Here is a 16,793-nt window from a genome sequence, read left to right as displayed (position 1 = left end):
ACCAAAACTACTGGCAATTTAAAAAAAAATGTATTTCATAAAACACCATTTCGTTTGGTTTTTAAGCCTTTTGGTTATAAACCGTGATTACGTGTAGTACTCATGTCATTATTAGAGCCCGACCGATATATCGTTTTGCCGATATTATCGGCCGATATGAGCCTGTCGCCGATATATCGGTATCGGCGAATATGCCGCCGATATGAACTTTTTTTTACAGAACATATAATGCACATAAAATGCTTGAAATTGTGTAGTTACTTAGTTTGTCCAGAAGAGCGTGCTCCATTGTTTGCTACTGGCGACCTGGATGAAACGCTTTAAAGCTTAAGTCTATGGAAAACCATTGAAACTTTGAACGGCCATATCTCTGTAATGGCGTGGCGAATCCGCACCAAATTCGTGGGATCTCTTCAGCTCAAGGAACCCTCTCGAACGCGAATCGAGTGTACGTCTCGAGGCCCTCTTTCGAATGAGACCACCCCCACGTGGATAGCCCCCGGGGTTCGGGAGTTATAGATGGTTGTTCGTGGTCCGGCGCCGACCGATCTAGCGATCCCTGGGGGCTACCGATGCGCGGAGGGTGGCGTTCGAGAGGGCTCCTCGAGCTGAAGGTATCCCCCGAATTTGGTGGAGATCCGCCGGCACGTTCGCGAGATAGTGACACCAGTCAACACTTTCCCTTCAGTAAGGACTTGTTCCGGCAACAGCATTCAAGCGTGGTCTTATTCGACCGTAAGTGCCCTGCGAAGTGGACTTCACATGAAATTCCGCCATTATTCCAGTTCCAAGGGAACGTACATGTTACATTCAAAGGGCATTAAAGTGCGCGAGACGTGAATTTATATTGTATTTATTTACAGAGGTAGGGGAGAGCGGGGCACAAAGTAACACTTTTTGACTTTCTCAGTTTGTGTAAATCCACATGGGGTTCAGAATATATATTTTTTTTAATCCACGGTAATTTTACACTTGTCTAGTACAAATACGTCGTTTTGTTTCATAATTACAGTGTATACGTTTTTCTTTATTTACCTTCAAAAAATGGAAGTGAAATGTGACAACATGCCCGGTAGGTGGAACACATTGTAACACCTGAGGAGCACGTTGTAACTTGACCATATTACAGCTTAAAATCTTATCTGATCGAATGAAAAAAAAATATACAAGACAAACTATAATATTTTGTTAATAAATATATATATATATTTTTTTTTCAAATAAAATAATAGCGTTTTTTAAGAATTAAAAATAATCTGATTTTGGAGTTTGACAACAAACACATTGCAACCATGCTTGGGGCGGCCCACATAAATGAGCAGAAATGCTTTACATGTCTTGAAATAATCATTTCTAAACATTAAACGTTGACTGTCAGTCTTTATTCACCTGTTTCTCATTGTTTCTCATTAAAATTAATTAAAGTAAATAGTGTAAATTACATCGCTAATGTCATAGAATAGCACATTGTAACGCAGTGTTACAACGTGCCCCATCTGCGCAACTGGAATTTAAAACTGGTTAGTGTCTTCTGCTAGTAATCAAAGCATTAAAAAACTATCTGAACTGATAAATAACAGATTGGAGATTTAAAAAATTGCAGATTTGTCTAATTTTAAATGAATAATAAAAACTGAGATAAAAAATTTACTTAAGCCAGAATTTAAATGTTACTATGGTAAAATAAATATTCAAACCACGTGTGTTACAACTAACACCCCGTTACTTTGTGCATCGCACTCATCACAAGTTTATTGTTAAATGCCCTTACATATCTCTGTCACCATTATAAGTGTTTGATCACCACATTTGAGTGATCATTGCAAAAAATGTGTTTATGTATATATATTCTGTTTGTGTATATACTGTATTCTATATATAATACCAGTCAAATGTTTGTACACACGAATGGGAAAGTGTCCAAACTTTTGACTGGTACTGTACTATAATATACACAAAGAATATCGGCCGATATATCGGTATCTGCCTTTATTTTACTCCCTAATATCGGTATCGGTATCGGCCCCAAAAAAACCATATCGGTCGGGCTCTAGTCATTATACACATTTGTGTTATACACACTTTCAGCAGCCATGATTAAAGGAGTAGTTCACTTCCAGAATGAACATTCTATCATTTACTCACTCTCTACTTGTTCCAAACCTGTATGAGTTTCTTACTTCTGTTGAACACAAAAGAAGATATTTTGAAAAATTTTAGTATCCGAACAGTTGATGGAGACCATTGGCTTCCATAGTAGGAAAAATAATACTGTGGAAGTCAATGGTGCCCATCAAACGTTCATTAATAAATGTTTTTTTTTATGTTTTAGTTAACCCTGGTCATAATAACTCCATATCATATGTGTTCATGCTAGGGGTGTAACGATACACGTATTCGTATTGAACCGTTCGGTACGAAGCTTTCGGTTCGGTACGCATTACAAACCGAATGATTAGTTGGACTATTGGACTAAATATAATGTTCTCAGTGCCACTGCGCTCAACAAGGCAGCCCAAACGACGTAAATGGCAGTGTGCTTTCTGCCCCGTGGCGTTCTTTTAAAACAGGTCTATTAGCCTAAATAGAATTAATTATAGGCCTGTAATTAAAATATAAACACTGCAGTCATCAATAAAAATCAATGAAATAAAAAGCTTTAGCCTATTTCAAGCACCGACTTTCAAAAACAACCTGTTTAACACGAAATACGTTTCTTCTCATTTTTTTTTCATTATATACGGGCTACAATAGAAATATTAAGGGAATAAATTAAAACAGTTAGCTATCTACTGTTATCAGCATATGTTGAAGTAGATTGGTCTCTCGTTGTCTCTGAGAGAGAATATGCGCATCAGATGCCGAAAGCTCCGTCATTCCGTTTTTACTTTCACTTTCTGCATAGTGAATTGACTGAGATTAAGACGTTCACCGGCATAACTCTTGCACAAAGTTTGCACGTTGCTTAGACCTATGTGATATCCATTGGCTCGCCTTCATGGTTTAAAACAGAAATATTTCCAACATTGCGACAATTACCCAAGCAATTACCCCCCTCCCCGTATCGAAAACGTACCTAACCATGACACCACTGTGTCGTATCAAACCGAACCGTGAATTTTGTGAACCGTTACACCCCTAGTTCATGCATGCATTTCATTCTCTATTTGCTCTCTATCTTTTGTCTGCATGTGACCTTTTCTCTCAATTTGGCCGAATCTCACTTTCATTGTGTCTCGTCTCTGTCCAGATGACCATCTCTCTGGCTCTGTCTACGGTGTGAATGCGGGCCGCCATGTCCCAGATGCTCCACATGGAGATCCCTAACTTCGGCAGCATGGTGCTGGGCTCCCTGAATGAGCAGCGGCTGCAGGGCCAGTACTGCGACGTCTCCATCGTGGTGAAGGGCCAGGCGTTCAAGGCCCACCGCGCCGTGCTGGCCGCCAGCAGCCTGTACTTCCGCGATCTGTTCAGCGGCAGCAGCAAAGCACAGTTCGAGCTGCCGTCCTCCGTCACGCCGGCCTGTTTCCAGCAGATCCTCAGTTTCTGCTACACGGGGAAGCTGACCATGGCCGCCAGCGAGCAGCTGGTCGTGATGTACACCGCCGGGTACCTGCAGATCCAGCACATTGTGGAGCGTGGCATGGACCTCATGTTCAAAGCCAACTCGCCACACTGCGACTCAGCCACGGCCTCCATGGATGAGCCCAACTCGGGCCCACAGAGTCCCAGCACCCACCCGCTGGTGCCGGCTCGCAGGATCAAGCTGGAGGAGCCGCTGGCCAAACGAGCCGGCAGGGGCGACGGGACGCGTTCTGGACGGGGCATGCCGCTGTTCTCGTGGGGCGCGTTTCCGTCCGGGGCGCCGGCGTATCTCGGAGAGCGTTCCAGTCCGGGAGCGTCCAGCCTCCCGACCACCGACAGCCCCACATCGTACCAGAACGAAGACGAGGAGTTCGAGGAAGAGCCGTTCGACGCAGACGAGACCTACAGCCAGATGTGTGGCCGCTCGGCCAACCCTTACGGAGGTACAGCAGCCTCTACTTCTGTCCAACTCACTTCTGATGATTTGAATGACAGGCTAATGATAGCTGAACATATGAGGTTATGTTTGTTTAGAGATGAACTGCTCGACATGTGGCAAATGGTTTGAAAACGATAACGTGCCAGTTATGAAACTGGCCAACACGTGGGAAAGTTTAATGTTTCATGAATTCTGCCTTTTGATAACCTGCAACATTCTCAGTTTCAATTACAGTAGTATATATGTAATCCTGATAAAATGTACACTGACTGATAATGTTTTGGGCGGAATATGTGTTGGTCTGATATTCAGAAGAATTTATTTTAATGTAATATATTTATAGTATAGTATATACAGTGGGTACGGAAAGTATTCAGACCCCCTTAAATTTTTCACTCTTTGTTATATTGCAGCCATTTGCTAAAATCATTTTAAGTTAATTTTTTTTCCTCATTAATGTACACACAGCACCCCATATTGACAAAAAAACACAGAATTGTTGACATTTTTGCAGATTTATTAAAAAAGAAAAACTGAAATATCACATGGTCCTAAGTATTCAGACCCTTTGCTGTGACACTCATATATTTAACTCAGGTGCTGTCCATTTCTTCTGATCATCCTTGAGAGGGTTCTACTCCTTCATTTGAGTCCAGCTGTGTTTGATTATACTGATTGGTCTTGATTAGGAAAGCCACACACCTGTCTATATATGACCTTACAGCTCACAGTGCATGTCAGAGCGAATGAGAATCATGAGGTCAAAGGAACTGCCTGAAGAGCTCAGAGACAGAATTGTGGCAAGGCACAGATCTGGCCAAGGTTACAAAAAAATTTCTGCTGCACTTAAGGTTCCCAAGAGCACAGTGGCCTCCATTCCTTAAATGGAAGACGTTTGGGACGACCAGAACCTTTCCTAGAGCTGGCCGTCCGGCCAAATTGAGCTATCGGGGGAGAAGAGCCTTGGTGAGAGAGGTATGTCTCTAAAAATGGCTGTCCACCAACGTTTACTATCCAACCTGACAGAACTGGAGAGGCTCTGCAAGGAGGAATGGCAGAGGATCCCTAAATCCAGGTGTGAAAAACTTGTTGCCTCTTTCCCAAAAAGACTCATGGCTGTATTAGTTCAAAAGGGTGCTTCTACTAAATACTGAGCAAAGGGTCTGAATACTTAGGACCATGTGATATTTCAGTTTTTCTTTTTTAATAAATCTGCATAAATGTCAACAATTCTGTGTTTTTCTGTCAATATGGGGTGCTGTGTGTACATTAATGAGGAAAAAAAATTAACTTAAATGATTTTAGCAAATGGCTGCAATATAACAAAGAGTGAAAAATTTAAGGGGGTCTGAATACTTTCCGTACCCACTGTATATGCAATATAATTTATGGAGTATACAGGGCTCAACACTAAGGATTTTTTTTATACTGGCCCAGTCGGGCCAGTGGTTCAAATTTTGACTTGCCCTGCCAACAGTTTCACTGGCCCTGCCACAAAAAATGAAATAGTTGTTGTTATCTTTGTTTTTGACTCATGTTATCTTGTATTCCAATAAATAAGCTTATATGACATCAACATTTTAAATATCAGTTAAAGGGGTCATATGATGCGATTTCAAGTTTTCCTTTCTCTTTGGAGTGTTACAAGTTGTTCGTGAATAAATAAGATCCCTAAAGTTGCAAAGACTAAAATCTCAAACCTCAAAAGAGATATTCTTTATCTTTTTTTTTTTACTTAAAAGTTAAGACTGGTCCACGCCCTCCTAAAACGCCTCGTTTAAACACTCCCCCACATGTCTACGTCACGTTGTTGGAAGATTTGCATAACACCGCCCAAATGTTCACGCAAAGAAAGAAGGCGTAACTTTATTGTTGCTGCCAACGCCGCCGCCATGTTGTGAAGACGCTGTGTGTTTCGTTTCCTTATTGTCGAGCCTTGAGTATAGTACAGTATAGGATAGTATATATGATAATATATATAGTAAAATAATTTTTGTCTGTTTTCTTCTATGTACTGTTCAAAAGTTTGGGGTCAGTGTTTTTTTTTTATAGAAATTGATGCTTTCAAAATTAATTTTGAAATTAATATAATTAATTAAGGATGCATTAAATCAATCAGAAGTGACAGTAAAGACATTTATGTTACAAAAGGTTTCAAATTTCAAATGAATGCTGTTCTTTTGAACTTTCTATTCATCAGAGAATCCTGAAAATGTAAATATATCACGGTTTCCATTATATTCAGCAGCACAACTGTTTTCAACATTGATAATAATCGGCAAATCAGCATATTAGAATGATTTCTGAAGGATCAGATGACACTAAAGACTGCGATAAATTACATTTTAACGTATATTCACATAGAAAACCGCTATTTTGAACCGTAATAATATTCAGCATTACAATATATTATCAATATTTATTACTGTATTTTGATTAAATAAATAGTGAGCAGAAGAGATTTCTTTGAAACTTGATCTTACTGACCCCAAACTGGAATGGTAGTGTTACATGCAACACACCACTCTACTTTTAGCAATGGAATAAAGGATATATTATATATCCTCTGGGATCATTTTAAATCATTCACTACTAAACCAGAAGCTGCTTCCGTTGCTGTTAAATAGGTTACAGGCTCATTACTTTGGGTCAGCGTGTGAAGTTGTCTAGAGTAGTGGACAGTCCGTTAAGATGAGCCAGAGCCAAAAGTAAAACTAATGCACCTAATTATATTTCAGGATGTCTGCTGCAGTGAGTTGTAATGGCCGTTTCATCCCTGAGCTTACAATTCATTATAACGACTGTCAGAATTGTTAGTGAGCTGTCAAAAATGCTGTTGTGAGGCATAAAACAGGCAGCAAAGAAACGTGCGAGAACGTGGGTGGTTCATGATATCAGAGACACGTGCTGAAGATAACCTGATGTATTATTACAGTGTGGAGAGATACAGGCTTTCTTCAGAATGCACTCACTCTAAAGCATAGTTGGAGGGTCATTCTCAGGACATATTGCTAATAAATCACATATCATAATTAAAATTTAATAATAACCCATTTTACTTTCAAATTTACCAACCTTGATACATTAAAAATGGAAAAAAAGATCAGGGCAAAAATGACTAATAGTGGCCCGAATTAGTAAATGTTACTTCCGTTTTCTCATACTTTGTATGGAACCTTGTTTCCGCCATTGGGATAAAAACATAATTTTTTTTTTATCTCACAATTCTGACTTTTTTATATCTTATATCTCAATTCTGAGAAAATGTAAGAGCTGTGTGATTAAAAAGTCACAATTAGTTTTTTTTGTTTTTTTTTTTACTCCATGGCGTGTAAAAGAACAAAAACTAATTGTGAGATTAAAACTCAAAATTGCAAGGAAATTACCGCTTCTCAGAAAGATCAATTTATGTTTCTCAATTCTGACTTTTTTTAGGGGAAAAAAGTCAGATTTGTGAGATCAAAAGTCAGAATTGCCTTTGTATTATTATTATTTTTTTATGTTGTGGTGGAAATAAGCTTCCATAATTTGCGCCAACCAAGATCAATCATTTTCAGAAAAAAATATTTTCCCAAAACAAAGTTGAGCTATTAAGCTTTGAAGCCAATATAAATGTAAAAAAGAAGTCAAGTAAAAAATGATGGCGGCACTCACTTCAACTATGAAATTATGAAATACCAAATCATAAATTCAGGACTTTTCTCCCAGAAAGAACAGGCTACTTTTGAGATAAAAAGAACATATTTAAAGCTAAATTTAGGTATAATTCTTTGTATTAACCATGCAAATTTGCTGCATCTGTCTAATGATATTCCAATGGAAAAACACCAACTTTCTGTTGTAACAGTTGTTATGCTAATGTAAGTTGGGTTTGCTGTTCATTACATCAGTAGTATATGGAGACACACATGAGCGTTTCATGAGAAAGAGCCTGAGGTTAATGAGTCAGAGTTTGAAGAAAGTGAGCTGAAAGGTCAAATTCAGAGTGAAATGCTGCCTGTTATGAACATTCCTCCATGTTGATCTATTGTCTGCTGTGTGTTATCGGTTAGAACGAGAAGAGTTCCTGTCTTGATTTGTCCCGTGTGTTTGGTAACTATTCAGATCTGTCCTGACTGTAGAAGCGGCCGTACAGGAGCTTGTGTCTGTAATCAGTCACCGCTCCAGAGGGTCACATTGTGGGTTATTTGAGAGCTCGCACATCTTTTGTGTGTGTGTGTGTGTGTGTGTGTGTGTGTGTGTGTGTGTGTGTGTGTGTGTGTGTGTGTGTGATTAGCGAGTGTCAGTTTAAGGACTGAAGGACAAATGGGAAGCAGAACTTTTCTATTAGTTGTGCCAGTGCAGAGATTTATTGAGTTGTGACGAGCAGGCACTTCCCCCGAATAGAGTCACTGTAAAAATGTCTACCTAATTCTACTTAACTTACATTTTTAAGTATCAAATAGGCTGTACAAGTTATATAGCTCATTTTTTAAAAATCTTGTGTCGTTGAATTCCAAAAACATAAGGCAAGGCTCTACCAGGTGAATAAGGTAAAGAAAATAAATACAGATAAATAAATAATAGATATCAGTATTACTGATATACTGATATTTTGGTTGCACTTTATTTTACAGTACGTGTACTTACAGTGTACCTACCTAAGAAAGTTCTGGTAATATAAGGTAACTACATGGGGTAGGGTTAGGTTTAGGGGTAGGTTCAGGGTTAGTACCCAGTTATTACCTAGTTATTGTAATTACTATAATAAGTACATAGTATGTACATGGGGAACAGGACTGTAAAATAAAGTGCTACCGATATTTTTGTATTGGCTTTCTGAAATGTTATGCGTAAATATGCTATGAAATATGGCATTATCTAATTAAATGCAGACTAATTTGCATACATTTCCAGAATTTAAATCTTAACATTTAAAGATAAAGCCAGGTTGAAAATTGTTGACATATTGCAGGTTTCTTCCAGAGAGGATTTTGAATTTCTCTCTCTTTTTTTTTTTTTACTCTAGATAATCAGGAAATACTGTCAACAGACAGAAAACAAATACATTTTCACCATGCTTTTAGGAAAAAACAATAGTTTTAAATCAGAGCGAATGATATATGAACAAACCCCTCTGTAAAAGCCTTCAGAATATAGATATAGCAATATTTGGTGTATGTAAGTGCTGCTGAAGTGGAGAAACAAACTTTTGAATTGATATGGATTGGAAATGAAATCAATAGTCGCAAGTAGATAAAGTGCAATAAAATAAACACTTATAAGTGTATTTTAGATGTGTCTTTCCACTAATTTGAAACAACACTTTATGAAATGCCAAATCGCCCAAAATCTCAAAATTGACTGATGCATGAAAATCTGTTTTTGCCTGTAGTGTCTCACCTTGGATTGGTTAAATGATTTTGATGAGTTAAAGTAAATAGATTATATTGAGTGTATATAATATTTTCTACAGTGTGCAGAACAGGGCCTGAAACTCTTAAAGGGTTAGTTCACCCAAGAATGAAAATTCTATCATTAATCACTCACCCTCGTGTTGTTCCAAACCCGTAAGACATTCGTTCATCTTCGGAACACAATTGAAGATATTTTTGATAAAATCTGAGGGCTCTCTGACCCTCCCATAGACAGCAAGGTAACTACCCCGTTCAAGGTCCAGAAAAGTACTAACGACTTTATTCCACATTTTCGTCTCACTTGTGGACGCGCGTTCACGACAGTATCATGACGCGAGCGTGTGGCGGCGCCGGCGCTGATCCAGATCCGGCGTTATGACGTCATGAACGCGCGTCCACAAGTGACGCAGTAGAGACGAAAATGTGGAATAAAGTCGTTATTTTTGTTTTCTTTGCGCAATAAAGTATTCTCGTAGCTTCGTAACTTTACAGTTGAACCACTGATGTCACACGGACTACTTTGTCGATCATCTTGGTACTTTTCTGGACCTTGATCGTGGTAGTTACCTTGCTGTCTATGGGAGGGGCAGATTTAATCAAAAATATCTTAATTTGTGTTCCGAAGATGAACGAAGGTCTTACGGGTTTGGAACAACACGAGTGTGAGTAATTAATGACAGAATTTTTGTTTTTGGGTGAACTAGCTCTTTAAAAGTGATTTTAGAAGTATCTCTTTAGATGGACTCAAACAGTGTCGAGTTCTCAAACTTCAGGATCGATTTCACAGCATGACTTATCGTGATTTGAGGCCGTATCAGAGGTTCTGAATGTTTTCGTCACTCCGTTTCTGTTTCTTCCAGTGGCAGAGAAGCCGGAGATGGCGGTCATGCCAGTGTCGCTGGAGAACCGCTCGTGTGTGCTGATCCGCAGGGATCTGGTGGCTCTGCCCGCTAGTCTCATCAGTCAGATCGGCTACCGATGCCATCCCAAACTCTACACGGAGGGAGACCCCGGAGAGAAACTGGAACTGGTGGCAGGTTGGTGAAATCACTCAGTCAGCCCTGTCAAAGTTAGCAAGAGATAACACAAGCATTACAGGAACATTCAGATTAGGAATTGAAAGATTATGTGTAAATTGATTTATGTAGTAATAAAAAGAGAAATCCAAAATTCTGGAAATGTTAAGATGTCAACTAAATCGAACAAGGCTTTATTTGGCTTTATCCAACATTCAGATTTCTGTTCTGGAAATGTATGCAAATGAATGCTTATTTAATTAGATCATGCCTAATTTGCATATTTAAACATAACATTTCAGAAAACTTGTAATACAAAACAAGTGTCCTAATGTACTGTGAATAATCAGCTGGAGGAAAACATGGTGAGAAAATTAGTTAATAGTTATTAGTTTAAACCTATTGCCCTGTGCTGATGTTCTCCAGTGCCGTTGGTTATTGCCGTATGTCTCTGTGTTGTGTGTTGTTCAGGCACAGGTGTGTTCATGACCAGAGGTCAGCTGATGAACTGTCATCTGTGTGCTGGTGTCAAACACAAGGTGCTGCTGCGCAGGCTCCTCGCCACCTTCTTTGACAGGTGTGTGTCATCACTTTGTTAATCTTTGTTAATCCAGAGCCACTTTAAGGCAAGCCTACAAGATTAGCAAAACTGTGTAATGTTGCAGTACGCAGGGATGGACACCAAAGGCCGGTTTATGAATGGATGTCAGTGGAGGAGAGGCTTCACTACGCTGAATAAATACGCTGCTTTTGTGGGAAAACAGCTTATCGTTTAATGAATCGACAGCCTATTGGCTAATGTTTGGACTGAGATATTTTTAGAGTTCACACTGAAAAAAGTGCTGTTTTATAATTGACGCCAGAGACAATTTTGCGAAGTTTACGGCACTTCTCATTTATTTCTATGGTATCCACAAACAGTGATTGACTGTCGCACAAAGAAATTCAGTGACATTAAAGCTGTAATGTGATTAGTTGTCAAGGCACACGTGATCCACGTTGAACGTTATGCTTTCTCTTACGCTTTTAGCACCATAAACAGTATGAAGAATGTGCTGCAGCAGTAACGACAGACTTTTTTATTGAATGACTATTTAAAGATTTCATAGTTTGTTCAGTAAACGAAACACTTTTGTATGTTTTATCTTTTCCCCATGCTGTACCAAAAAGCGTATCAAACCATGATTTAAGAAATGACTTGCATAGGGAACTATCATTTTGTGTACCGTTACACCCGTACAGTTATGTGCAGTGCAGTTATTGAGATATTGAGTGTTTTGGTCTCATAGCTTTGCTCTCAACTGCACCTTCTGCTGGCTGCTTTTTGAATCTGCAGGAACACTCTAGCAAACAGCTGTGGGACAGGGATCCGATCATCAACCAGTGACCCCAGCCGAAAACCACTGGACAGTCGAGTCCTGAATGCTGTCAAATGTACGTTATGCTCTATGTGTCATCACATTCATTACACCGCCCTGCATCATATCTGCTGAATGAAATCCAATAATTATTTCTTAAATCATTTTGTGTTCTGATTCCAAAAATAGGGTCTGTTTTGCTCAAGCATGTCGTGCTTTTTTACAAAATATTATGCTTTGCTTTCGACAACCATTAGTATGGTGAAGAAGTCTTGTATTTTGCCTTAATCAGCAGAAAAAACACCACAAACACATGATTCCTGTCTGGATCTGAGCAGATTGTTCATGCTCTCAGCCCATTTTCACATGCATGACATTATTTGATGCCTGAACCTGATTTCAAGGTCAGAATTATGGATAGCGACAGAAGAAAATGCAAACATGAGCAGATGTTTTCTGCTTTTACTGCATCTAAACAGCCACAGAAAAAAAAATAGCCACAGAAAATTACAGATTTTGTGAAAAAGCTTCTTTATTTCTACATTTGTATCTATGTAAGTTTCTTTGACATTAAATGCAGTATTTTAACATATTTTCCCACTCATTTGAATATTGTAAGTTAAATGAATACTAATGTCAAAAAAGTAATGTTAAAACTTTTTACATTTGACTGCTTTCATTATTTTGATAAGCCATTAAAGCAGATACACACACAATCACACACACACACACACATATATATATATATATATATATATATACAGTCGTGGTCAGAATTATTGGCACCCTTGGTAAATATGATCAAAGAAGGCTGTGAAAATAAATCTGCATTGTTAATCATTTTGAACTTTTATTTAAAAATTCACATAAATTGAACCTTTCATTGGAGAATAAGAATTTAAAATGGGGGAAAATATCATTATGACATAAATGTTTTTTAGAATGGATTTTCTATAATCCATTCTTTACATCATGTTGTACATGAAGTAAAGGGTTTGTTGATATTGAACTCTGCATCGTCAAATTAGGTAATATATGCCTTTTTTGCAACTTCGCAAAAACATTTTCAGTATGCAGTATAATCAAGCAGTGTCTGAATTCAACATTATCTATTAAAGGGGTCATATGATGTTACAAGCTGCATAAAGAAGTGCATAAAGAAGATCTTTAAAGTTGCAAAGACTAAAGTCTCAAATCCAAATAGATATTCGTTATAAAAGTTAAGAGTCAACCACGCCTACCTAAAACGGCTCGATCTAACACGCCCCCACATGTCTACGTCACGATGTGGGAAGATTTGCATAACGCCGCCCAAATGGTTCACGCAAAGAAAGAAGGCGTAACTTTTATTCTCGCTGTTGCCGCCACTGCCATGTTGTGGAGTCACTGTGTGTTTAGTTGTGAAAGCGAAACTACTTTGTTTGGCCTTCCAAAAGAGGACACAACTAGAAATCAGTGGTTAAGTTGTATTTACAACAGTTCCAGAACAGTTCAACCCAAATATTCAGATGTGTGCAGCGCATTTTATGGAGGATGAGGACTGTTTCCTGAACCTGCAGACTAGCCTACAATGCATCTGTGCTCAAAGGCTGTTTCTATAAAGTGGGGCAGTTCCAACTTTGCAAGGACAGTCTGGCGCTTCTGACTCACAGCCTGTAAGTACGTTTTTTATATTGAAATCATTTGGGAGTTTTGAGCAGTGTAGAGTAGCGCTTGTTGTTTGTTGTTTCTCCGATCACAAATGCAGACATGGTTTTATGTTTATGCAGCGCGATACGCCATGTGTAAAAAGACAGTACAAGTCATGATAATCAGTAATTATGTCCCCACTGGATGCAACAAATGCCTCGTTTGTAATGGGTTTTATTGGTTTTGTCTCGTCTAGTGATGTCCGAATCGCGAACGAATCGTTCTATTTAACCGAATCTTCATAGTGAACCTGTTCACCAAATCGAACTGAATCGTTTGAAACGGTTCGCATCTCCAGTACACACTAATCCACAAATTACTTAAAGGGGTCATATGATGCTATTTCAATTTTTCCTTTCTCTTTGAAGTGTTACGAGCTGCATAAAGAAGTGCATAAAGAAAATCTGTAAAGTTGCAAAGACTAAAGTCTCAAATCCAAAGAGATATTCTTTATAAAATTTAAGAGTCAGCCACGCCTACCTAAAACGGCTCGTTCTAACAGGCCCCCACATATCTACGTCACTATGTGGGGAGATTTGCATAACGCCGGCCACGCAAAGAAAGAAGACGTAACTTTTATTCTCGCTGTAGTATTGTTGTTGCCGCCACCATGTCGTGAAGGCACTGTGTGATTCATTGTGAAAGCGAAACTACTTTGTTTGGCGTTCCAAAAGAGGACGATATCTGCTTCGTCATGCCTAGAGCTGATCCGTGCTGGTTGCTGAGGAAATACAACAACTTCGCTCTGTGGATCACCGGATCGGCTTTCACCGTGGACGAAGCGGAGTCCAGCCCGGGGTCGTCACATGTGGTTGCCGCAAGAGCTCCGGACGCTCCTTCGTCGAATCCACCGGCCGCGCCGTTCTCAAGCCTGTCATTTCTCCGATCACAAATGCATGGTTTTATGTTTGCGATCCCAGAGTTATTCAGTTACTCCTAACAGTACATTGACTGAACTGCTAAAAGAGAACAGATGATGGGATGTGCACGAGCAGAGGAGCTGGACTGAGTCTCGTTCTGTTGGGAGATGGCATCACAGTATGTTAAGGGGCGTAACATTTCCGTCACACGCTTGAGGAATTCAGCCAATCACAACGCACTGGATAGCTGGCCAATCAGAGCACACCTCGCTTTTTTAGAACAATGAGCTTTGTAAAAATCGACGCATTTCAGAAAGGCGGGGCATAGAGGAGAAAACATAATGTACATTTTATGGAAAATAATGGGGTTTTTTTTACCTGAAACCGCATAAACACATTGCATTACACCAAATACACAAAATAATGTTCTTTTTAGCAACGTCATATGACCCCTTTAATTCCTGTTCCTTATTGCACACAAATCATACAGCTTTAGTTTTCTTCTCTTTCAAGCAATTAATATGTGCTCTTTTTTCTAGTTTACTGTCAGAACTTTGCGCCCAACTTTAAGGAAAGCGAGATGAATGTCATCGCCGCCGACATGTGCACCAATGCACGGCGCGTGCGGAAGCGCTGGCTTCCCAAGATCCAGTCCATGCTGCCGGATGGGATGGAGATGTACCAGGGCTCGGCGGTGGCGGCAGGCATCAGTCTGGGCATCGGCGGCCTCCCGGTGGGCATTCAGCTGCCCTTCGAGCCGGACTTTAAGAACATGCTATCCTCGGGCCTGAGCCTCTACACCGAGCGCAAGGAAGCCGCGAGAACTCACTTACCACTGGATGCCGACGGCCCCGATATCCCACGGGATGGAGGCGAGGAGGAGACGCAGGACGAGGAGGAAGAGGCCCAGACCGACAGCGCCGACGGGACATTGGGGGTGGGGCCTGTCAAGTCCGAAACTGAGGGCAGGGCCAGTGTAACCACACCCCCTGACAGGCAGCAGCAGGAGGAGGAGTTTGTGGACGGCTTGAGAGTAAACGGGCAGTGAGACTGGAGAACCCGGCCTTCAGTTCATATCCACCATGTGAATAAACACTGAAGGAGGAATCAAACACACACAGGCATCGATCATGAAGAACACACGAACACACATGCATTTGATTTTGCAAATGCTGGATTTCCAGTCGGACGGTGGCAGGACGTTCATCATCATGTGCTCCAGAGTGCAGAAGTCACGGGTCGTGTGAGGAAATAACGCCAGTGGCACGGCGGGTGACCTTCATTGTGAAACATTATATTACATTTAGCATGTTCCGTTCTTGAGATCACTTTGCCATAAACACAGCAGTGAATCTCACTAAAGCATGACCAGATCACTTTACACCCCAAAATCAAGAGGATGAAGCTTTTACAAGGGCCACTGACGTTCATGTAGCTACATCAGTGTATGTTTACAGGCATCCAAATAATCTGTTTGTGATCAGATTGATGGCTAAATCTGACTACTTGCTGTCAGTCCAAATTAAATTTTAATCGGATTGAAAGGAGTAATGTAGACCTGAAATAATAAGATCAACACGATAAGATTAAGTATGTAAACACTTAAAAATGACTATTTTCTTAATCAGATTCAATAATAGCTTGCAAAACGTGCACAGTTTACATACTTTCACGTCATACGTACATGTGTATGATTATATACATCTTACATTTTAAGAACTGGTCAGTGGATGAGACTGAATGTTAAAGGGTTACTCCACCCCAAAATGAAATTTTGTCATTAATCACTTTCCCCCATGTCGTTCCAAACCCGTAAAAGCTTTGTCCGTCTTCTGAACACAATTTAAGCTATTTTGGATGAAAACCAGGAGGCTTGTGACTGTCCCATTGACTGCCAAGTAAATAACACTGTCAAGGCCCAGAAAAGTATGAAAGACATCGTCAAAATAGTCCATCTGTACGGTGGGCGAGAAGTGCAAAACAAATCACAATTCTGAAAACAAAATAAATTACAAACGCAAATGCAAGTCTAAAAAACAAAATAACAATTCAGAAAACACAACAACAATTCAGAAAACATTATAACAAGTCAGAAAACACAATGACAAATTCGAAAACAAAATAACAAGTCAGAAAACACAACGACAAATCAGACAAACCGGAAGAGGTAGGTATAGTTTGAGACAGCGCCATTGGTTTGGGATTACTCACCGCTGACTGGACGAGACATCTTTTAATCAATGTATACAGGGAAGAACCAGCCGAAGAACAGCAGATGGATAAGCGCGTGTCGTTGGCTTTTTGACGCGATCGACCCGGGTTCGATCCCGCCTTTTGCCGGACTTTTCTTTTCTGCCTTTTCAAATCTCTTATTAGCAATGGATTCTATTTACACTAAGTGAAAATAGCAGTATTTTTAGCAATATGCTATTTACACTAAGTGCAAATAC

General features: G+C 39.8%; 1 protein-coding gene across 1 annotated transcript in view; it reads left to right on the top strand.

Moving 5' to 3' along the window:
• LOC107597940 (nucleus accumbens-associated protein 2-like) overlaps positions 1 to 16,150 on the top strand; it is a 52,857-nt gene extending 36,707 nt beyond the window's left edge. The window contains exons 2-6 of the mRNA XM_016289151.1: positions 3,251 to 4,028; positions 10,281 to 10,457; positions 10,908 to 11,013; positions 11,773 to 11,870; positions 14,883 to 16,150. Of these exons, the coding sequence (XP_016144637.1) occupies positions 3,284 to 4,028; positions 10,281 to 10,457; positions 10,908 to 11,013; positions 11,773 to 11,870; positions 14,883 to 15,391 (1,635 nt within the window). The 5' untranslated portion in view covers positions 3,251 to 3,283 and the 3' untranslated portion in view covers positions 15,392 to 16,150. The remainder of the gene's footprint in view (positions 1 to 3,250; positions 4,029 to 10,280; positions 10,458 to 10,907; positions 11,014 to 11,772; positions 11,871 to 14,882) is intronic.
• Positions 16,151 to 16,793: the final 643 nt, after the last annotated feature.

Source organism: Sinocyclocheilus grahami, unplaced genomic scaffold (genome assembly GCF_001515645.1).
Source record: "Sinocyclocheilus grahami isolate Dianchi unplaced genomic scaffold, SAMN03320097.WGS_v1.1 scaffold241.1, whole genome shotgun sequence".
In the NCBI taxonomy this organism is placed as follows: Eukaryota; Metazoa; Chordata; class Actinopteri; order Cypriniformes; family Cyprinidae; genus Sinocyclocheilus; species Sinocyclocheilus grahami.
This window is presented reverse-complemented; position numbering and strand designations above follow the sequence as displayed.